General features: G+C 39.3%; 1 protein-coding gene across 2 annotated transcripts in view; it reads right to left on the bottom strand.

Moving 5' to 3' along the window:
* Nucleotides 1-23,955, bottom strand: part of cmip (c-Maf inducing protein) — a 215,643-nt gene that overhangs the window by 16,661 nt on the left and 175,027 nt on the right. The window contains exons 11-16 of one of the 2 annotated variants that reach the window (XM_043706666.2): nt 19,476-19,541; nt 17,363-17,389; nt 15,724-15,772; nt 11,323-11,448; nt 6,546-6,662; nt 1,226-1,366 (exon numbers count right to left, since the gene is read on the bottom strand). In XM_043706666.2, the coding sequence (XP_043562601.1) occupies nt 1,226-1,366; nt 6,546-6,662; nt 11,323-11,448; nt 15,724-15,772; nt 17,363-17,389; nt 19,476-19,541 (526 nt within the window). The remainder of the gene's footprint in view (nt 1-1,225; nt 1,367-6,545; nt 6,663-11,322; nt 11,449-15,723; nt 15,773-17,362; nt 17,390-19,475; nt 19,542-23,955) is intronic. The other variant, XM_043706667.2, reaches the window with a different exon arrangement.

The following is a 23,955-nucleotide window of genomic DNA, read 5'->3' on the forward strand; positions in this document are numbered from 1 at the left end:
GAATGAAAGTGTACTTAAAGCTGGCTTTAATTAGGGTAATGTTAAATAGTTGCTGAGGAGGTCTTGTGGCACAATGGATATGTTATCTGTTGTATGAAGTCTAACTAGCTTTAGTCTCCCAAGTCCTACTTCTGAAGTACAAACTATTTTCCTTCAAACTCTATTTACAGCATAATAGGTACAAATATTCTCTAAGACTTTGGTAAAACCTCTGACTCCTTTCAGGTCTCAACATGATTGGGCCAAAGGCTTTGCTTCCACGTTGTATTACTCTATGGTCACGTGACACTGACACCACTTATTATACATTATGATGTCTCATTACCCTACGTTGGGTATTCTCTCTATCTCGGAGTCAGAACCTCGAGGTTTGGAGTTCCATGCTAGGGCTTACTGGCCAAGGAAGGTGTGATCATAATATCAGACAGGTTGAGCATCAATTTGTAAGTTTTTTCACATAGACCAATAGCAGGAGATCAGCCATGTGTTGTGCAGTTGGAACCTTTACCATCGTTATCCATAACTTCAGACTACAAGATGCTTGTAAAAATGCATGTTGACACAACAACTCAGATTATCAATGACTATTTGGCAAAACAAAAGCTCTTATCTGTGACATTGGTCATATCAATAAAGAATGACATTTTAACGCTGGAGATTCAACATCAGTTATTATTAATGTCAGAAATACAATAACACTTATTTTGCCCTGCCCCAAAATCTCTGAAGATTAAATCCAAAGTAACATTTCCATTTGCTTCATCAGTCAGATTTCTAGACCTTTCAGTCATCATTAAATATTGAATTATGGCAGACAGAACTCCTCAGAAAGGTTATTGGAGGGAACTACATATTTCCAAAGGAGAGGACAACAAGTTAAGAAAATTTTAAATAAAAACTGAAAGAATTGCGGACGCTGTAAACCAGGGGAAAAAAATTGCTGGAAAGGCTCAGCAGGTCTGGCAGCATCTGTGGAGAGAAATCATAGAGTTCATGTTTCAGGTTCTGAAGAGTCACTTGACCTTAAATGTTAATTCTGATTTCTCTCCACAGGTTCTGCCAGACTTGCAGAGCTTTTCCAAGAAAATTTTAAAGACTTCCCAGCTTCAAGTATTACTAGTCAAATCATCGGCTAGATAACTCAGGTTGAGGTTTGATCACAAGGACATGAGAAACAAACAGAGAAAACTGAGTCATGGTGAAATAAACTTGAAATGAAACCTACCAGCTCCTTTAGCTCCCTTTGTCGATCACAGAGCTGTTCATACATTTTCTTTCCAACATCTGTGCTCTCCAACGTGGAGATAATTTGAAGTTGTGTGTCATTGTTGTCTATAATGTTGTACTCGAGCATCAAACACAGGATCTAGAGTTTACAGAAATTGAAGAGTTTTTTTATTGAAATGTTACACCAATAAGTGACACCCCTCCCCAAATCTATCCCCCACTCCTTTTCCACACCTCCCTCCTCGCCAAAACCAAATGTGTCAGTGGCTTCACAATTCGTTTGCTCCTGCTCCTTTCCAAAAAAGCTAACCTTTCATTGTTTTGGGGCCTTTTTACAGCAGCACCTTTAAGGTTCCCTGCCAAGGCTGCTTAAGATCCAGCATAAACTGACAAATCTGCTGTAGTGAGAGTGAGGACTGCAGACGCTGGAGATCTAAGTTGGAAATGTGGTGTTGGTAAAGCACAGCAGGTCAAGCAGTATCCGAGGAGCAGGAGAACCGACATTGCGGGCATATGAAGGGCTTATGCCCAAAATGTCAACTCTCCTGCTCTTCAGATGCTGCCTGACCTGCTGTGCTTTTCCAGCACTACAAATCTGGTGTGGTTCCTCTCTGGTTAAACAATCAGCTCAACAGTTGGTTCAGATGGGTGACATTGGTAACTAAAAGTTGCCTGATTTAATATGGTGGCTGATGAATGACACTATTTCTTCTGTGGTCAAAACTGTGTGTTTCTAAAACCATTGAAATGTTACCTAACTTCACCCCTGCCTCAGCTCATCCGATGCTGGCATAATATGAGGAAACAAATTGTTCCAATTGGGTGACGACTTGGGGAAGTCGTCACCCAATTGGAACAATTTGTTTCCTCATATTATGCCAGTAATTTACTCACTCACCCATATTCACACCATTATATGCAGGGGAATATGAATACTTCATCCCATTAGGTCGTCAGTAGCATACTTTTTTGCTAAAATAGTAATTGATTCTTGCTGCCGCTCAGGGAATGTCACATGACAGGAGTTATGGAATGTGACAGAGAATGTATTGTTTGAAGGTACAGCTGTGTTCTACATCCACAAAGATTAGTTGATGTGAAGTGGTTCAGAGGTCAGAGTGCAGTGTACAATCATTGAAATATTCACTTTACACCAACAAGTTACATTTATATAGCAAGACTTCCCAAGTTGCTTCAGAGGAGTGCTATCAAACAAAATTCAATGCTGCCACATAAAGAAACATGAGATATTATAAGCATGGTCAAACCAGGAATATATAAGGAACATCTTAAAAGAGATGAATGAGGTCGAGAAGATAATAGGTTTAGGGAGTGGATTCCATAGATTAAGTCCTAGACAGCTGAAAGCACAGCCATCTATGGAGAAGCCTGGAATTTCCTGGAATCCCCTCCTTAATGGCACCTCTCCCACAGCAGGTGGAGTGTGGCAGTTCAAGCAGGCAGCTCACCAACACCTTCTCAAGGGCAACTAGGGATGGGCAATAAATGCTGGCCAGCCAGCGACACACACATCCCACAAATAAGTTAAAAAAAGCCATTAAATTCTGATCAGAAAATATCAGAATTGGAGGAGCATAGAGATGTTATTGGATTATAGGCCTACAGGGGTAACAGCATGAAGGGGTTTGAAAACAATGAGGAAGATATTAAAATTAACCTCGAGTGGAACCCAATGAAAACTATTGAACGCGGGATGATGGGTTAAGGAAATTAGTGACAGGTAGGATAATACAGAGCAGAATTTTGGATAGAAGAAGAAGAAGAAGAATTCGATTGGAAGAATCCCTATAGTGTGGAAACAGGCCCTTCTGCCCAACAAGTCCACACTGACACTCCGAAGAGAACCTGCCCAGACCTATTCCCTGACCCAAAAATACACCTGGCTAATGCACTAACACTATGGGCAATTCACCTGACCAGCACACCTTTGCATTGCAGGAGGAAACCCACACAGACGCGGGAGAATGTGCAAACTCCAGACTGACAGTCATTCAGAAGTGCTAACCACAGAGCCACTGTTGGGAACTGAAGTTGAGGTCATTGGAAGAGAGACATTAGGCTGCCCAGTCCAGCAATGGAATATGAAATCAAGGGGTGACAAAGGTATGGGTGAGGGTTTCAGCATCGGATGAGCTGAGGCAGGGGTGAAGTTAGGTAACATTTCAACGGTTTCAGAAACACGCAGTTTTGACCACAGAAGAAAAATGTGGTGACAACCTCTTTGTGGGGTCAAATATAACAGCAAGATTGCAAATTGCCTTGTTGAGTTTCAAAATGTTGCTAGGGAGGGGGATGAAGTCAATAGCTAAGAAATGAACTTTGCACGGGGGCCTGAAGACAATGGTTTCAGTCTTCCCAAAATTTAGCTGGAGGACATTTCTGGCAGAAAATCAAAACTCAGAATGAAACTGTTGGAATTCTCTCTCACTTGTTGTCTTTAAAGTATAGTTGCCCAGGATTACTTTTTAAAGCAGACATTCTGACTGCTGTGTTAATCTCTGGACTTGTTCCTCTTAATCTACAAATATTGCTTCTTTTCTCTTTTCAAAAGAAAATGTCAAGGTTATGAACTACATTTCACATGAGCCAATAACTTGCAAAATATTAGCCTAGAATAAACTTGTCTACAATTAAATAAAATGAAAATGTCACAATAAAATTAGAAATGCATGTTCATGTATCATTTTAATAGTAAGATTGATGAACAGACTGACAGATAGAGACATATTGGTGCGCCACAGCCTAGATTTTAAATATAGTGTTAATAAAAATGAACTACTTAATATAACTTTGGTACGACTGCCATTGTAACTTTTATCATCCTTCCATCTACTCCAATCAGATGCAGCCAATTCTTCATTCAAGTTTATTAATGGGTCTCCGCAGAGACTTTTTAAAATAGGATTTGACAGCAAGTAATTACAATGAGAGCAACTGCTAATGTCAGTTGTATGATCAACTTTCTCTTCAAATTGAAATTTTTCAATGACACACTCTTGAAATACCAACTCATGAAGAGACCAATGTTCATGGTACATTATATCATTACCCTTGCATGACCAGTAGGCAAATAATATTTTCAAAGAGGCTTTTGCAGTATTTTGGACGATACATATTACTCACAAAAAACAAACTCTTGGCAGTGAACTCATTGCTGTGATTCAGTCTCTGGGGCAAACTCTGCTTCACATGAATATCATCAGAAATCCTCAACTGAATTACAGAATTTGATTCACTGCCAGCTACCGATTACAATATATTTAATGACAGTCATTGGGGTACAAGACTGTAGCAGCTCAGATTTCAACAGAGTGACTTTTCTGCTGTTAGTACTCTTTTATCCCTCGAGTCTTAACAATAACACTCGATGCAATCTGCAAATATTTTCTATTATTTGCCTCTGATTATATGTTGCTTCCATGTTTGGATCCAGTAATCTGTGCATTGTCAAACTGTCTAAACAGCATACAAAGTAAATGTAAGATTTAACTGACACTCAGATCCTTGCAAACAACACTGTTGTTAGGGGTGATATTTCACTAGAGAATAGCTCTCAAGTCTAGAAAGTTTTACGTTGTAAACAGTCATTGAATCCCTTTCCCACTCCTATAAAACTAAATTAGAAAGTAAAAGAATGTTTGTGCTAGTCATGACAGGTGTATGTTGTCTGAACATTTTGGCCCTATTTAAAAACTGACGCTTTTCAAGTCAGTCATCAATATAACTTCACATTTGCACAGATTTACAACTCAGCAAAGAGCCTCTCTGTTCTTGTGAACATCCTGAAGAATCAGAAGAACTCTAAGTCAAGGAAGTCCGATTTAATGAAGTTCCTTTGGATAGCCGGGGAGACCTTTGGTGAAGTGTGTGGATGACCCCTCAGTGGGAGGGATAGATGTCTCAGAGAGGTTGGGGCAAGAGGTGTGGGATTGGGGCAGTGGTGTAGGTTGCAGGGTGGGATCGAGAGGAAAAAAATGAGGTTATGAAACCTACACAGGAATGAAACTATAAATGGACTGTCAAAATTATCAAGTAGTTGTCAAAGAATTTGAATACCAATTATGTTTTCATAAGAGATTACTTGCAGAAATTTGATCTTTTTTAACAACTGGAGTATTTTTTAAAATTATATAACCAATTGATACATCTATTAATTTCATGTCAAAAGAGTTTCTGGGGTTGCCTATTGTGGATATCAGATGAGTTGGCATAGGGCTAGATGGTGACATGCTTTGGTACTGTTAACAAAGGCTTGGTGATGAGACACGGGAGATGAGAGGGGCCAAGTGCCTACCAAGAGAGTCATTTGGTGGGAATAGAGAGATTGAAGAGTGACGGGGGCATAGGGAGAATGGAGGTATGAGATAGCATCAGGTTGGCCTGGGATGGAGGATGAGGTGTGTATGTTTGGGTGAGAGGATGGGGAGACAAGAGAGAGAAGAGAGGGAGAGAGAGAGAGAAGGGATGGGGAGGCGAGAGAGAGAGAGAGAGAGAGAGGATGGGGAGACGAGAGAGGGAGGACATTAGCAAGAAAAAGGTTTTTGGTTTTATTCTATTTTTAAAATCAAATTGTAGTATAGCGCCAGTGCATTGAGGCAGCCGTTGCACCCAACCCAAATTTGCAGCCAATAGTTTCTACTCTAGTTCGGGGGTCACCAAGCCTCACACCCATGCAGCCCTGCAGCCCTGAAATATAAAACCTTCCACGGCACTTGGCTGACATCTGGCTTGTGAAATTGAGAAATGTCCCACCTCTGCTTTCTGAGGGAAAACTGGGGCCTTGTGTCTCTTCCAGAGAACTCAACTCCTAAACTCAAGATTCAGATTTGGATGTCAACATCTGGGAGTGGGTTTCCCCTTCCACCAACTGGTCTGGAAGCAGATGGCATGAACTATCTCTTTCTGAAAGTTCAAAGCTACTCCCACTAGGCCGGAGCTGGATCCATGGATGATATCTTAAAAACTGAATCTCTGGCTCTCTCAAATAACAAAAGACAATAAAGACCATGTTGGGGAGGAAAAATAAAGTGAAGTATCAGTCTATAACACAAATCCAGTTTGCATGTGACTGCCTGATCAAAATAATCTATACTGGCTTGAAAGCAGAGATTTTATTTACTGGAAATGTACGGTTTATCTTCCTTTCTAACCATGTTATGAAACAAAGACTTACATATAAAATGCAATGTTGCTCATGACAACTGAAACAAAATATATTGATGCAATATGCAGTTAGGATACATGCAGGGTATGCTATTCATGAGGTTATATAATCCATTGCAATGTGGGAGTCTTACCTCTACCATTGTTTGATTTCCTCTCAAAGCCAGCAGCATACAAGGTCCCAGTTTGTTTTCAGCCAGCGACAGCAGGAACTTCTTTGTCTTATAGCAGGAACCCATTAAAATGTGCACCTGAGGAGAAATAAAAAAATGACTGTACTTGCATGACAAGCAAGGTATCACGATGCATACACAGACATTTGCAATTTTCCCATTTTTATCAGGACACCATTTGTGCAATGTGATATTGGTGATGTCCATCTCATCTATTGCTAGGAGAACCAGTACTGCCCACTTTTCAGAAAGTCATGAACTAAGTGCCAATTAGATGTTTTTCTACTCCCAAGAGTGGCTGGCCAATCAGTCAACTTCAGTGTATTACTGCTCAGTACTGCCACCAGGCAGAGCCTGGCAGCTGTCTGTATTGCACCCACCCAGGCCCAGAATACAAAGTGAGTCAGGCTGCATGTAGGTGATGGCAGAAGGACGGTTGCAGAGGAAGGCAAGAAAGGGAATCAGCTACAAGGGCAAGGCCATGCTCTCAGCAGTTCCCACTTCCTAATCCCTTGGTCAGGCTCTGAGAGAAACAGAATTTGCTTCTCAGATTTCCCTCCAGGTTACTCCCCCACCCAACATTAATTACCCAATGAAAAGGCCTCAGTGGTAGTAGGGGTTGGGATGGCTGGTCACTACAGGGCACTGCAAACGTAGAAAGACAGCATGGTCCCAACCGTGACCCTCTCACCCTGTACATTCTTCCAATGTCACCACTTCAGTGGGTGGGCCGGGTCATTCAATTCTGACCATATAATTCAGAGATAATTAAGTTGCACATGTGCCATGCACCAATAGTTACACATTTGCATTCCTTGCCCCCGCATGGTATGTTTTAAATCTCAAAAGGGCCCCTAAAGAGGGAGAGCAAAAGCACACAAAGATCTCTGCTACTCCCCCATGCCTGCCCTCCTGTGGACCCAACCTCCATTCCCCCAGCCTTGTCACTGGAGTGACAGAGAAAAGAAACTGTAAGGAGCAGCAAACTGGAATCCTTCACTGGCCGCATTTACTTTAATACTGGCAACAACCCAAGTATCGAATGCTGCGAGATTTCATAAACCTAAATGGGCAGGAAAATGCCTCACTGTGAAAGTGCATTTCAATGGTAATTTTCTTGCTAAATAAAGCCTTTACTATTTTGTTAATTCGAAGCATTTGCATCCTGTGCCATATTTGCCAGTAAACAAAAAAAATGTGAGGATGAAACAGGTCAATGTGGCTTGTTCTTGGCTTAAAGAAATGTTATTTTACTCTTTCTACCAGAGAGAACAGAAAGAGGATCATGCGGCAGTGTCCTCCCCTATCTCCTTCACCTGGTCAAATCAGGATTACAGGAATTCCAGCAAGAAAGCCTGAGCAGGCTCATTGGCTCTGCCAGAGATTGACTGTGGACTCCAAATGGTTCAACTAAAGTTCAGACAGAATGACGTTATGTGAAAGCAACCCTGGAACTTGCCTATGACAACAAACACAATGGCCCCATTTGTCCACTGTGTTTCAGTCCCTCAAGCTTTTCATATCGTAGCTGCAAATTTTAATTTGTGGTGAATTTTCAACTAGAGGACAAAGAGCAAGTCAGAATGTAAAGTTACTTACTCAAATTATCGGTCTAGTAATACTTCTCACTTTTAGTTATTTCCGTAAATCATGGCCATAAAGGCAGATATTTGTAACAGGCTGGTATAATACATCAGTCATCCAAGAAATTTAATACCTCCGAGCACAGAAACTAACTTGGAGCAGTGTCTAGGTAAAGCCTGGGGAATAATTAAATTATTTTATGCATTTGGAGTTAAACTCAGTGGAAGCTCCTGTGTTATTGAATCTGCTGCAATGGAACTAACAATAGCTCAATCTTTGCAGAGAGCTCAGTGAGAGGCATGGGATGGTAAGCATCACAGAGGATCAGGCAAGGGTGTGGTGTAAAATTCCAAGCAGTGGAATGTGGTAAAAATTATGTCCCAATACATGTGTGAATCTAACCGGAATGGAGGTGTTGCTTAGTCCCGTGTGAATCTTATTACACACCTCCCCGTGTGAATCTTCTTATCTGTATGTAACCAGAATGGAATGTGTTTTTTAGCCTTGCTCTGCTGTTCACATGAATGTTTATATCTGGAAAAGAGTATATCAGCTGGAAAAGTCTCCAGTTCGGTGAGTCTGCTCCGGGGTTACGTTTAACCGCCGAGCGTGGGTTGTTGGCAACCGCTCTACGAGAACTGACGGCTCCCAGTTCCGGTAACATGTAGAGTGAGTATAAGCCAGACCCGTTGTGGCGACGCTGCGGGGAATAAAATGCCCATATTCTAGCAGACTCGCCTCTTGGTCGTTTGTTCTGTGTCAGACTACTCTCCTACGAACCTGACCTTGAGAATTTTTTTAAAACATTTGGCGTAGTCGAGCAGGGTCAATCGCAATTGAGGAGAGATTTTGATACAGAACAATGTTTTGGAAAAAGACTAAGAAACCAGAAGAACAAACTGTGGAGGTCCCGACCGTCCCGGGATGGCATGGATGTGGGCATGTACGTGGCAGTTTGTTTGAGAGAGGATCCCAGTCCTGCCGAAGAACCCCTTGCCTGGGGTACAGCGGAGGATGTGGGCATGTAAGCGGAGTTAACAGAATTGAATGGGATTGAACTGAACTGAACTGAGTGGAACTGAAGTGAATCAAATTGAACGGAACAAAATGGAACTGAGCTAAATTGAATTGAAATGGACGGAACTGAATTGAACACAATTGAATTGAACTGAACAGACCTGAACTGAGCTGAATTGAACTACACTGAATTGACTGAACTGAAATTAACTGAAACGAATTGAACTGAATTAAGCATAATGTAACACATGTATTGGGCCAAGCAGTGGAATGTGGTTTAAAATTCCAAGCAGTGGAATGTGGTAAAAATTATGTCCCAATACATGTGTGAATCTAACCGGAATGGAGGTGTTGCTTAGTCCCGTGTGAATCTTATTACACACCTCCCCGTGTGAATCTTCTTATCTGTATGTAACCAGAATGGAATGTGTTTTTTAGCCTTGCTCTGCTGTTCACATGAATGTTTATATCTGGAAAAGAGTATATCAGCTGGAAAAGTCTCCAGTTCGGTGAGTCTGCTCCGGGGTTACGTTTAACCGCCGAGCGTGGGTTGTTGGCAACCTCTCTACGAGAACTGACGGCTCCCAGTTCCGGTAACATGTAGAGTGAGTATAAGCCAGACCCGTTGTGGCGACGCTGCGGGGAATAAAATGCCCATATTCTAGCAGACTCGCCTCTTGGTCGTTTGTTCTGTGTCAGACTACTCTCCTACGAACCTGACCTTGAGAATTTTTTTAAAACAAAGGGAACCGTGGTATAAGAAGAAGATAGAGCATAAGGCTGCTGCCAGGTAACTTCAACATAATTGTAACCTATACTCAAATGGGATTTGCAATGAGCTCTTGATAACTAAATAAATGCAAACCCTTTCCGTTCTCAGCCAGATTCCACTCAAAATTAGATTTTAATTGGTTTAAAAGGGGACTTAGCAGCACAAAAGTGGCTTACCATTTGTTGCAAATGTGGTTGGCACCACCTTTTAAGCATCCAATGTTTGGGTTACTAAACAGCCCAAATTGATTGAGATATATAATAACAATAATACACAAACTGGGTTCTTCTAGTGGGTACTAGTGGGTACTATCAATTTAGGATACCAATGTGCTAGAAAATTCATTTCTTTGGGGTTGGGGCCAGGATGAGCATTTGTGTTTCAAATAAAGTTGGGTTTCTGTCTCATCAGGGACCCCCAACCTGTTGATAGGTCAGGCTCTGGAATACCCAACAGTTGTTTCTCAGCCACCCCAGGGTTTTCCAATGAATGTGGTCTGGCCCTTAAAGTGGACTGGAGACTCCTTGACACCATCAGGTGAGAGGCACCCTGTGACCATTCTAACAGCCAAACTCCTTAGCTAGAGGGGTCAGCTGGGGTACTGGCTAAACTGATCCCAAAAATATGGCTGCAATAAGGATGTGGGAGAGAAGCAAATAGAGGGTTAAGATTATAAACATAGCTGAGAGAAGATAGAATCATAGAATCCTTACAGTGTAGAAGTAGGCCATTCAGCCCATCAAGTCCACAAAGAGCATCCCACGTAGACTCACCACCTTACCCTCTCCCTCTAAGCCTGCATTTCACATGGCCCATCCTCCTAACCTGCACATCTTTGGACTGTGAGAGGAAAAGCACTCAGAGGAAATCCATGCAGACATGGTGAGAACCTACAAACTCCACATCCACCGAGGGTGGAATCAAATCCAGGTCCTTGGTGCTATGAGGCAGCAATGCTAACCACTGAGTCACCATGCTGCCCCAATGGGATTCAAGTTGAACATAAACACTGGCACACTGGCATGGATTAGTTAGGTACACTGACCTGTTTCTATGCTGCCTACCCTATACAATCCGTATGTACAAGTACAGCTTGAAAAGTGCTTCACCTCCAGCTGAAATGACGCATAACAGTCAGTGTGCTGACAATAGATGACAATTTATCTGCTCACAATGGGATTGTTAGAAGGAAACATACTGGACAGAAAACTATCATTCATTTCCAATAGCTGAAACAGAATTCCAGCAGTAGAGAGCAAAGTTTTTGATTATTTACTAGATAGAATATTGCAATTTTAACTCAATTTAAGCAACAAATTGTTATCTTAGGTTTATTTGTAACATAAACAGAAGGTATTAACTCACATTATTGCAAACACGTACCATACTGGCAAAAAGCTCCCCATCATCATCACAAGCGACTCCTCCTGGACTGTAGAGTTGGAACCAACCATCTTTGCCAGCTCGAACACTCAACAAGCAGGAATGGACCTGCCAGAATACAATTAATCAGCTTGAGTGCCATGCCTTGTATTTAAAGTATGCTCAGTGACCCATATTACATCGGTACAGGATGACTTTGACTTATCCAGAGATCTATGTTTAAATCCAGGTCATTTTAAAATTTTCACAACCAGTGAATCAATCATTCTATGTACTGTGTCTCATTTAAAGCAAGGAGTTGTGGGCAAATGAATGACTTTACTTGAATGCAATTTTAATTTTAAAAAAGACATGAAATGAATAATTGCTTCGTGAAAACAAACAAACACATATAGATATATAGATACACACACATTATTGGCACATCATTTCGCTGAGGAGTTTTCTGAGTAAATTGCTAGCCTCAGTGCACAAAGGGACACTTGTGAAATCAGGTATTAATCTAACCATCTGAATTAACCAAAAAACATGGGAGCATTAAAAGGTCAAAAACTACAACAATAATCTACATGCTGAGAGTTAACAGCTTGATTTGTTATTGTGTTTTTATTTTGATGTTTTCATTATGGTCTACTTCTTGAATAATCAATCATCCCCATGTTGAAACCAACCCTCAAAGCAAAAGTTAATTTTCTATATTTATATCAAAGATAGCTATTCCATAATTCACCAAGGCTCCTCAGACAGCACCTCCAAAACCCACTACCATCTAGAAGGAAACATTACTGCCTGCAAGTTCACCTCGAAGCCACACACAATTCTGACCTGGAAATATAATGCTTTCATTGCTACTGGGTCAAAATTCTGGAACTCCTTCCCTCACAGCATTGTGGGTCTACCTGCATGAATTAGACTGCAATGGTTCAAGATTGCAGATCACCACCTACTCAAGGGTAGTTAGGGATGGGCAACAAATGATAGCTCAGCCAGTGATGTCCAGGTCCCATGAATGAACACAGAGACAAAACAAAATAAAAGTTAGTCCTTATGGTCAGTGTGACAAAAATGTGAGGTCAACTGCTCGCCACAATTTTCAGTTGTTGTGTAAATGTTGTAATGGGTTTGGTTGATTATCAAAGTCTGGCCCCACTTAATAGGTGAGCAATGGATAGTCTGCTTAATTTGTCCCCCTCCCTATCCCAGCAATATGAAAATAAATTGCAGCCTACCTGATGCCAATTAGCTAACTTAATCAAAGACTGAGATTGGATTTGGATGCATTCAAAAGATACTGAGCCAACATTTACTGCAAAGATAATATAAAGGTGAACAACACTTTGCTATTTCTGTGCAAATTGAAATAATATGGAGGTGAGCGGTCGATGCAAGGTTAAATCCTGGCCTGTAAGCTGGACGTGATCAGCGAGACATTCCTGAACTGATGTCATATATGCAGACTAAATTCAACTCAAATACATAAGGGAGTAACTATTTCCGTCTAAGCAAAACAACCCCTTTGTCAATGAAAACCAACTTTTACGAGATTGGAATCTGATTTCAGTTGTTGAAATGATTTGTATTTTTTTTTCCTTTTTTTGCTTATGTCTTCTCACTCTTCATTTAATATTTTCCTCTCTTCACGTCTTTCTGTGCCTGATTTGATGTTAAGCTCAGTTGTAAATGTCAGTTCTTTGTTTTGAGCCTGTGCTGTTCATGAATAATATTTCAAGCTGGTTGGATAAGGAGGGGCACAGTACTTTTTCCTGATCACACAAGTCCCAAATTTGCTCAGAGCACACTGAAAACTCGCCGTGCCTGTTTCTAGAGTTGGTAGAAATAGGAGAATGTGAAGTAGATCATAGGAGAGATATGGTGCAGGAGGAAGGACCTCATGATTTAACATTGTGAGGCCTGTTCCAAAGGCAAGTTTCTTCTTCATCAGACCTAGAAGCAGTATCATTCTGGAAAGGTAAACTAATGCGATGGAAGAGGGTATAAACTAATTTGTTAGGTGATTGGGTAAAGAGGTGTAGTATTTAAATATGGAAACTAGACACACTGATGGACACAGAATAAATGAACAAACTGAAAATACTAAGGGCTAAGTTAGGTTTGGAGTACATTTAGGTAAATACATGATATAGTTAATGCACCCAGGCAAGTCATGAAGATGACATATAAGAAATTCATTATGCTTTGTATACTTGGGTTAAAATATCATTCCTGTTAACAAAGTACTCAATGGTGCATTCCCTCTTTGAGGTCTCTTGTGGCACAGTGATAGTTGTCCTTACTTTGGGCCAGACGATCCGAATTTCAAATCCCACCTGCCAGCAAGTGTGCATAACATCCCTGAATAGGTTGATGTTAAAAAAATTGGATGACATCTTCCTGCTGCAAGCTTATCTCCATGATGGTGAGCAGCAGTGAAAACACCATCACTTTCTGCATGTATCATCGAGTCTTAAGAGTCATACAGCATGGAAGCAAACCTTTTGATCCAACCAGTCCATGCCAAACATAATCCCAAACTAAACTAGTCCTACCTACCTGCGCATCCCTCCAATCCTTTCCTATTTATGTACTGATCCAAAATGTCTTTTAATTGTACCCACATCCATCACTTCCTCAGGAAGCTCATTCCACACATGATTCACCTTCTGTATAAAAGCTTTGGCCTTCAGGTCTTTTTAAACTTTTCTCTTCTCACCCTAAAAATGTGCCCCCTCATCTTGAAATCCCCCATCCTCGGGAAAAGACAACTTCTATTAACTATCTATACTCCTCATTATTTTATAAACTTCTATAAAAGTCATTTCTCAATTTTCTATGTTCCAATGAACAAAGTGCCAACCTATCCAGCCTTTCTTTATAACTCAACCCTCCCATATCCAGCAATGTCCTAGTAAATCTCTTTTGAACCCTGTCGAGCTTAATAATATCCTTCTTATAACTGGGTACCAGAACTGGACACAGTACTCGCTTTATTTCAAGCGAGTTACTGCACTGTTAAAGAGGACAGTGTATTGTGACTTCAAGACATTGCTGAATCTAATTTGGGAAAAATCTGAAAGATGGGAAAGAGCAGTTGCGCAAGGTTTTCTAATATTGCCACAGCCTTTAGTGCAGAAACAGCAAAGACAAAAAGAAGTCCTGCATGCATAGGGGCCAGGAAGTCCTGTAAATACATGACAAAAGGGCAGGGGATGAAGTTGCTTTGAAGGTATAGCTAAGATCTAGAAAATCGAGAGTTGCAATGAATTTTTTTTAAGGTTGGGTGGCAATCGTCTCAGGACATTGGCAAATTGGGGCATATAGCTGATGAAGTTCAACCCAGAAGATTGAGGGGTGAAACACTGGTAGAAAAATTTAGAACAGATTATAAACATTAAGGTTTTGATGGATGTGTATATCCTTGAAGGTGGCAGATCCGTTTAACAAAATAACTAATAATATATAGGATACAATGTGTACAAATAAAGACTTAAGCTACAAAAACCAGGAATTCATCCTCATCTTAAATAAAACTCTAGCTTGGCCAAAGCTGGAATGTCCTACCCTAATCTGGGCATGAAGTCTTTGAATCTTTGAAAAGAATTTAAGAAGAAATTCACTGGGAATGCAGGAGCTGCAAGTTCCATGGACGTTCTGCAGGACCTGGCATTATTTCCCCTTGGAGAAGAGATGGCTGGGAGCAGATTAGATGGAAATGTTTAAAATTAGAATGAATTTAGCCAATTTAATAAACCATTTCCTATCTTTGAGGCATTGATTACAAATAAAAATGGAGTTAAGGCATTTGGTCGAAGAATTACAGGTATCATGAGGACAATCATTTTTTTAATGCCATGAGTGATTATGATTTAGGATATACTGCCTAATAAGGTAGTAGGTACAGAACCAACAGTAGTCTCAGAAACGGTATAAATGCTTGAAGCATATTGCAGGGATGTGGTGAAAGTAGTGGGTGGTGCAGAATGCACTAAATGCATTGCTCTTTGGAAAAGAAAACAGCATAAACTAAATGGATGAATGGACTCCTTTCATGTTGTACCATTCTGTGATTCTATGATGTACTAAATGCAAAGCGTGCTTAAATGTGGTTTAGAAAGATATGCCTAGATGTTATTATTGTTGGCTCACACAGACAAATACTTTATGTGTTTGTGCCTATCTGCTATGCTGAGGAGGCGCTATGCATTCTTGTGTTTCACTCCTGCTTTATATTCTATGGCAGATCTAAATCTTTACAGAGTACAAGAAAATGATTAACTCCTGCATTATAACAAAGAATGTAATGCATATTTGTCTGCTAATTTGATTACCTGTAACTTCTAGTTTATACCGAGATTTTTACCAAGGTATTTTGTGGATTTTACTCACTTCTTGCCTTGGATCTTCTGCAAATCTCTGTATGACGTATTTTAGTTCCCTGAAAAGAAGTACAAATAGGTAACTCGAAACCATCCAACTCCTACTGTCTTTACAAACAAAGTATACTAGGACGTTTGGTTAAAAAAAAGAATAGTTTCTATCCTAGCTCATTTTGCTGCTGTCAGTCAGTGAAATTGGAATGAGGAATCACAGCAGACTAAAAGACATTACACCATGGTTGGATATTTTTTCCTCTTGATAAAAGCTTGAAGAGATCCCAGTTATTGGAACTGCACCTGCCTGTTCTCTTGCCAAACTAAGGGCAAGACACAAGATATCTGAAGAGCTAAAATTCATCAAAATAGATTTATTCGGTACACAGATGTAAAAGGCTAGTTTTGAAACCTTTATCTGCTTTTGAGTGGGAAATTTCTACAAGTGCTGCTTGTGACTGATTAATGTAAAGTGGCACTTTGAACTCAGTCAATTCACTGCTATGTTCTCAGCAGATACTGACTGAAAGCCAGGTTAACATCACTAAAGCACTGCTTTTGTGAAGACTGTACTTAATTAAAACTTTTTAAGGTGATGGAGTGACTGAAGCAACATGAGCTCTGTTATTTTCATCACATCCAAGTGAGAAGATGACGTATTTCAACACATTTTTAAGCACTGTATTATTTGAAAACAAGATTTATCATCTGTTAAGTTGTGCATTTTAGAATAGAATTCTACATCATAGCTGACAAATTTGATTAATGTATTGCACTTACATTTAGGTATATTTTCCTCTGGTCATTAAGAGTGGAATGATTACTGGTGTGCATTACCTCATATTAATAACTGAGGAAAATATTACTGAAAATGTCCAGAAGGCAGTTTGGAAATGTGGACCTATAATCATTACTGCAGTTAAAAAATGTTGTACTAACCCACAAACCAATCACACAATTGCATTGAAGTTACTCAAGCATTAAGAACTAAATTGTTTAAAAAATACCTCAGGGTTGTAGATATGCATGGACTACATACACAGGCACTAAAGTATATATCCACAGCACACTAGTAGCCAACAGAGAAGGTATGATTTATACTGCTGACATAAATCTTAGGAGTTAGACCTTCTACACCAATCAATAACCAAATTTCTGAAGTATTCCATTTCAGTAGAATTCAATATGCACATAACATTGTTTATCATTTCATATTGTCCAGCTAAGGGAAAGGATTAATTTAATGTATTCAAAGATACATCCATTGTCAGAAACAGATTTTGTAAAATGAACATCAATGATTAAGGATTTTCCAAAAAAACAGGTCAATGGTTTAGGAATAAACAAGTTGAAAGAGGCAATTGGGTCAGATTTAACTGTGCACCTTATCTCTTGGTTAAGAAGTACATTTGTATTCCATATATTTTACAATGGTTTCTCATATTAATCAATGAAGAAGGTTTGCTTGCTGGAGTTGGGGATTGAGGGAACATCCAGTAAATGCTGTTTATGCTGTCTTTTCTTGGAAGACAGAACATAAAGAAATGTCTCACAGTTCGGTATGTTTTTGTCCATGTACTTCACTGTATTCAATATTACAAATAAAATTGGGCTGTACTCTTATCTTGGTAAAATATATAAAATGTGTTACTTACTTTGTGAACTTCACATGTGCAAGTGCCCTGTTGATAAAATGGACAAACATTTCATCCATTCATCCTTAATACATTTATCGTTAAATGTAGGTGGTTTCATAAATTTTAAAATATTTTCACAAATGTTCTTAAATTCCAATCTACACATTAGATTGTAATCTAAAATAACTGTTCACAATTTTTTATTATTTCCATTTTCAGTGCTAAAGAGAATAAATGGAAATTTACTTCAGCATACATGATTAGAATACAGTAGAAAATTATTAAAGATCATTCTTTTGGTTACATCAAATTAGCAGCTTATTTTGTTAACTCTAGGATCCGATCACTGGGTTGGTAGAAAAACAATATAAATTAGCAATATGTTAGTCATTGTTTTCTTTGCCTTGTTGATGAGCTTCAGTCAATGTTTGCTGTGCTAATTGAATGATGTGCATGTCAGGTCGGGGTGTTGGTGCTAACATGATCTTGAAAGCTTGATTAAAGCTAATTCTGACCCTTTGGGCTGTACTTTTGAAACTACTGTTCATGGAATGCCCTGCCAGTAGCAGTGGTGGACTCTCCCTCTTTATGGGCATTTAAGCGGGCATTGGATAGGTATATGGAGGATAGTGGGTTAGTATAGGTTAGGTGGGCTTGGATCGGCGCAACATCGAGGGCCAAAGGGCCTGTACTGCGCTGTATTCTTCTATGTTCTATGTACTGTACTGTTTACTCAAAGAAAAGTCCCAAAGAATACTACTGTACAGTAGAGGCTACATTTCATTTGATCCCCTAGCTAGGCAATGCAGTCTACATCAAGAAGGTTAACATAATGTTCTGCTTACAGGAAGAGAACATTTGAGAAGTTATTTATTTTAAGATACAGAACTAACTTTCAATTTTGGATAACTGACCACTGATGTCCCACTCAAAATCTTTTAAAAATTCTTTCATGGGACATCAGCGTCTCTAACTAGACCAGCATTTATCGTCCATCCATAATTGTTCTTGAGAAGATGGTGATGAGCTGCACTCCACGTGGTGAAGGTACAATGCAATGCTGTTGGGGAGGGAGTTTGACCCAGCAACAGGGAAGGAATGATAATATAGTTCCAAACTATAATGATGTGCATTTCAAACCATTTTTGATTTAAAGCCTTCCCCTGATCTGGTAGTATTTAGCCGATGTCAATAAATGTTTTGGCTTCCTTTGTGTTGTCATTCAGATCTATAGAATTCCTGGCATTAGGGATATGGTAGCAAAGTGATCATGTTAGTTGTCCAGTAAACCAGGTGTGAGAGTTCACATCTCAGCACAGCAACTGGGGAACTTAAATTCAGTAAATTAAATAAATCTGGAAGAAAAGCTTGAATCAGTAATAATAACATGAAACTACTGAATCGTTTGCTAATGTCCTTTAGAGATGCAAGTCTATCATTATCGCTTGTTTATGCTTATATTTGATTCCAGACCCTCAGCCACCTGATTAATTCTTAATTGGGTCCTTTTAAATGGCCTAGCAAGGTACACAAGAACAATTAGTAATAAAGAACTTCACCAGTTAACAAAGTAAAATACAATTTTAATTAAGTTCTATTTCACAAAGAAATTGCACTGTTTCTCATGTTTACATTTTTATATCTCAAGTTAATCTATTCTTCTGTATAGTCATGTATGTTTGTTCAGCTTTGTGACGATTGAGCAAAATGTCAGTTCTAATTGTTCTTCCACTGCTTCCCTCTCAAGGGCGGAGATCTGAATTCTCCATTTTAATCCTTAAACTTCCAACATTCAAAACATCTATTTCCATCTCTTTGTAGAGAGATGTGTTAAATTATTTTGTCATTATACTCCCCTGAATAGCACTCTCTTTCTGCTTTAGTTTCAAGATCTTGCACTTTTGAGTCTAGAACCGAAACGAATCAAACTTTATCTATATAATCTTAATTATTTCCTATGCCATTGATTTGTGTGAACCATAATTTCTGCAAAGGTTTCCATCTCAATTTATATTTTACCAACCATATTACATCCTTTATGTGGGCAACCAGGAGACAAAGCTATGATTTTCACATGAAAAGGAATACATTTTAGAAGCAATATTTGTGTTCTCCATCTTAACATACTTACTCTTTGGGAAAGGGAATAGGTTGAAGGAGACTAGCAAGTGCAGGTCTCCAGTCATCGTAATCTGACCTGCAGGAGAGACAGACAAATATCAATTCCTGCACCAGTTACACGTATGTTTAGAATTAACAAGCACATTTCCTAAAAATCAAAACAAATATCCAAAAGTCCAATACTTACTTCACTCTACCTAACAACTCAAAAATTTCTCCCAAAAAAGTAATTATACAATGAACTATTCAATTTTACGTGTGCTCAACCAATAAGGTTCCAAAAACTGTAGAAGAACATAAGAAATAGCTGGTCACATGCTCTGAGCTGGCTCAGTCATTTAATAAAACCGAGAGTGATCTTCCAATTAATTTCCACCTTCCTACCCTATCTCTATATCCATTATTCCCATAAGCATTTCTGATGGTTAGGGAGGTTCTGCAATTTTTCTGTGTAAAACAATTTATTTCTTGAGTAAATATTTCACATGCTAAAGCAAAAAATAAAATCGTTGACACATTGATGTGAATAACCTAGACATAACTCACAACTGCACACAGTGTTCTAGAATGGATTTAAAAGACACAATAAGATTCAAGGGGTCAGCGCCCTTACTAAATTATGCCGCCTAATGATAAATTATCAGTGGAAGAAAATTCTGGATGCTTTCCACTTATGTAACAGACCATAATAAAAAAAAAGTGACCTCACTCTCTTGCATGTAAATTACAGTCATTTTACACTTTCAAAACATCAGCAAATTTGTCAAATATGCCACATAGTCTACACTAATCAACAATAAGTCTGACCAGAACAGGTTTTATCTAATTTCATGTTTGGTCTACCTATGGACTTCCCTGCAGCGTGAAATTCAAATAATGATCAAAAGTCCTTTCAGAATTGTCTGGCTTAAGCTGTACTGATCCTGTGCGTCAAATGTGTAATTCAGCTGTTTAAGAAATGTTTTTTTGGTATGACCCTAACCTCAAAACAAGATGTCTTATTTAAATTCTTCCAGACAGCTTCACTAACTGATCCATTGTCTTTTCTGGAAAAGCTTTCAGTACTGTGTATGAAGAATTACAAAGTGAAGGATAATGAGTTTACAAGACACTGTAGAACAGTTATGCAATCATTGCCTTTGGCAGTGCTGGTTTGCCAAGTCCCCATTAGTTATTATTAAGCCCATAAGTTTAGAAACATAAAAGTTATGACATACTTGCAACTTTGTATTTATTTTCTATGGTACTATTTTTAAAGATGGAACAGCTTACTATGTTGATTTCTGATACTCTATTTGAAATGACGTAGACAGAGTTCTGGCTCTTCTAGGTGAGTTGTACAACTGATTACAATGGAAAAAAAGTGATGCAACATCAAAATCTCAGCAGAAAATCACAAGATTATCACCTTGCTTTATATAAAATTCTGAAATGTTGCTTTATTGATATCAATTTGACAAAACATTGTTAAAATATTACATTTTCCAGTCATACAAGTAATTAGGAAATTGATAGGATACCACTTTCTATTTTAACTGAGCCATTGATGTTTTAGACTGGATGGTAGGACTGTCATTAGTAAACCTGTCCTTTGTGATGGATTCTTCGAGTAGGATTCTGCTACTACATTAAATCCTTAAATAAGCCCATCCTGTTCCTTATCAGTTTAAATCAACCTAGTTATTCAATTCACCACCATATTGAGTTGCAACTTGCTCTACTGGAGTCTGTTCATTCAATGAAGTCTTCATAAGAGATTGTTAGCTCAAATTGCAGCTCATGGAACTGAAGGCAAGTGATTGACCTGCTTAGTAAATGGTTGAGCAGCATAAGAAAGAGAAATGGACTATAATTGGCAAGCTTTGACTACTCATGTCATACAAGGATCTGTGTCGTCGCCTCAAATATTTAATGACTCTGATTATAAGAGGAAGAGCTTCATATCCAAGTATGCCAATGACACAAAAAAATTGGCACAAAGTTAAGCAACAGAGATGAAAGCAATAAATTACAAACAAATATTGATTTAACAAAAGGGCAAAGATATGCCAAATGAAATAAAGAAAAAAAGCAAAATTATCAACGTTAGACCTGGAAAGGATCGAACATAATATGCTTTAAGTGTTGAAAACCTCAAAACAGCAGAGTTCCAATAGACTTAGGAGTTCATTAACAGAGATCGTTAAACTGTCATGGCCTGGTCGAAAATATATATTCAAAGGGTTAATGAAATGTTGGCCTTTGTACTAACAGGAGTGAAAAACAAGATGCTGGAAGTCATGTTACAGCTAAGCAAAGCTCTGATTTGACCACACCTGGAGTACTATATCCAGTGTTTATAGTGCACACATAATTTTTAAAATGAGGGCAGGTTGGGGGGGGGGGGCAGTAAACTACATGCTTCCAATATAATGGCTCATTAAGCTCAAAGAGTTAGTGAATAGCCTGGAGAGAACCAGAAAGAGATCTTCAAGGGATGAAGAGGAAGAATGGCCATTAGTGCACACCTGCCTGGAGTACAGCACAGGGCTGGACCTAATACAACCTCAGCAGTACATGTCTGCTCTTGTATTCTATCCCTCTTGAAATGAATGATAACATTGCATTTGCCTTCCCAACCACCAACTGAATCTACATGTTAACCTGAATAGAATTCTGAACTAGCACTCTTAATCCCTTTGTCCTTCAGATTTCCATAGCCTTTCCTATTTAGAAAAAAAATCAATGCCTCTTCTTCTAACCAAAATGCATAACCTTACACTTCCCCACATTGTATTCCATCTGCCAGTTCTTTGCCACTCTCCTAGCCTCAAGTCCTTGTGCAATCGCCCAATACTACATATCTCTTCACCTATCTTTGTGCCACCAGCTCTCCTTTGTCTAACATGCTCATTACCTTCTCAAAGAATTCTAACAGATTTGTCCAGCAATGACATCCCCTTTATGACTCAGCCCTATTTTACCATGTACTTCCAAGTAGTCTGCAATCTCTTCCTTCATAATGGTCCCAAAATCTTACCAACTACTACAGTCAGACCATCCAGCCCATAGTTTCCCATCTTCTGCTCCTTCCCATCTCAAGCAGGGGTGTTACATTAACCATTTCCAATCCGCTGGGACCCTCCCTGATTCCAGTGATTCTTGAAAAAAAAATCAATGTCTCTGCAATCTCCTTGTCTGTCTCCTTCAGAAGTTTGGGTTGTATTTCTTTTGGTCCAGGTGATTTATCCACCTTTAGACCTTTCAGCTTCCCCAGCACCTTCTCCTAAGTCATGGCCACTACACTCACCTCTGGCTCCAACTTTCTTGAGGTTCTGGTAAGTTGCTGGTGTCTCCTACTGTGAAATGTGATACAATCAATTTCTCCCACACCAATCTTTGAACCACACATTTTAATATCTAATCTTGTTGATCTTGTGCCAATTTCCTTGTTGGACAAGTAGTAATCCACAGATCGTTATCTTTTTGGTACTGCTTTTTAATTTAGCTGCCAGCTGTTCATACTCCCTCAGCAGAACCTCTTTCTACCTGTACCATTGGTACCCACGTGAACCATGATAACTGGATCTTGCCCCTCCCACTCCAAGATCCTTTGCATCCCAGATGAGATATCAGGACACTCAATCTTGACCACAGAGAATAGTGTCTATTCCCCTGATTATACGATCCACATTTACAACTGCATTTCTCTTTTCTCCCACTTCTTGAACGGCTTCCTGTACCACGATGGTAAGGTCAGTTTGTTTTGCCACCCTACAGCCCCCACTCTCATCCAGACAGGAATGATAAGCTCAAGATGAGGCTCCTTCAGCACTACCTCCCGGATCCCTTGACTTGACTCATTGTTAACATCCTCCTGTTCCTGTCCCCTGACTGAATTAGAGGTTATTAACCTAAGGCATATGACCTGCCTGCTGAAACACAGCATCCAGATAACTATCCCTGCTCCCTGATATGTCACAGTGTTCAAAGCTCAGACTCAGCTCAACTCTGAGCCGGAGTTCCTCAACCAACCAACACTATGAACCATAATACGTTCCAATAGCCCCACAATGTGCGGGTACAACACATCAGCTGGCTCACCATCTCAGTTTCACTTACACAGTTCATTTGATTTTTAGAAGTTTCGTGCTGGTCTTTTACTTGTTATATATAAATATGTCTGCTGTTTACTTTCAATGTGCAAGTAACCTATACTACAGTCAAATTTTAGTATTTCCAACCAATGAATTTAAGGTTCACCTGTGATGTCACTACAGGGGTTATCTTTACATTGCTGAATGATCCATAATTAAAGACAGCTTTGGCAGATGAGAATAGACTTAACAATGTTTTAGCGAGTTTTGGCAGATCTGGCAGTGAACAGCTAAAACCAAATATCTGCCAATTTGCTTCATGTTTCTGCCTCTTAGACTTAAGGGGTAGAGATGAGTGCAATGTGAGAGAGAACCAGTAAAAATTAGAAACAGCAAAATGGGTTTTAATAATAA

Source organism: Chiloscyllium plagiosum, unplaced genomic scaffold (genome assembly GCF_037043375.1).
Source record: "Chiloscyllium plagiosum isolate Xiang-an unplaced genomic scaffold, Cpla_swu_hap1 HiC_scaffold_17, whole genome shotgun sequence".
In the NCBI taxonomy this organism is placed as follows: Eukaryota; Metazoa; Chordata; class Chondrichthyes; order Orectolobiformes; family Hemiscylliidae; genus Chiloscyllium; species Chiloscyllium plagiosum.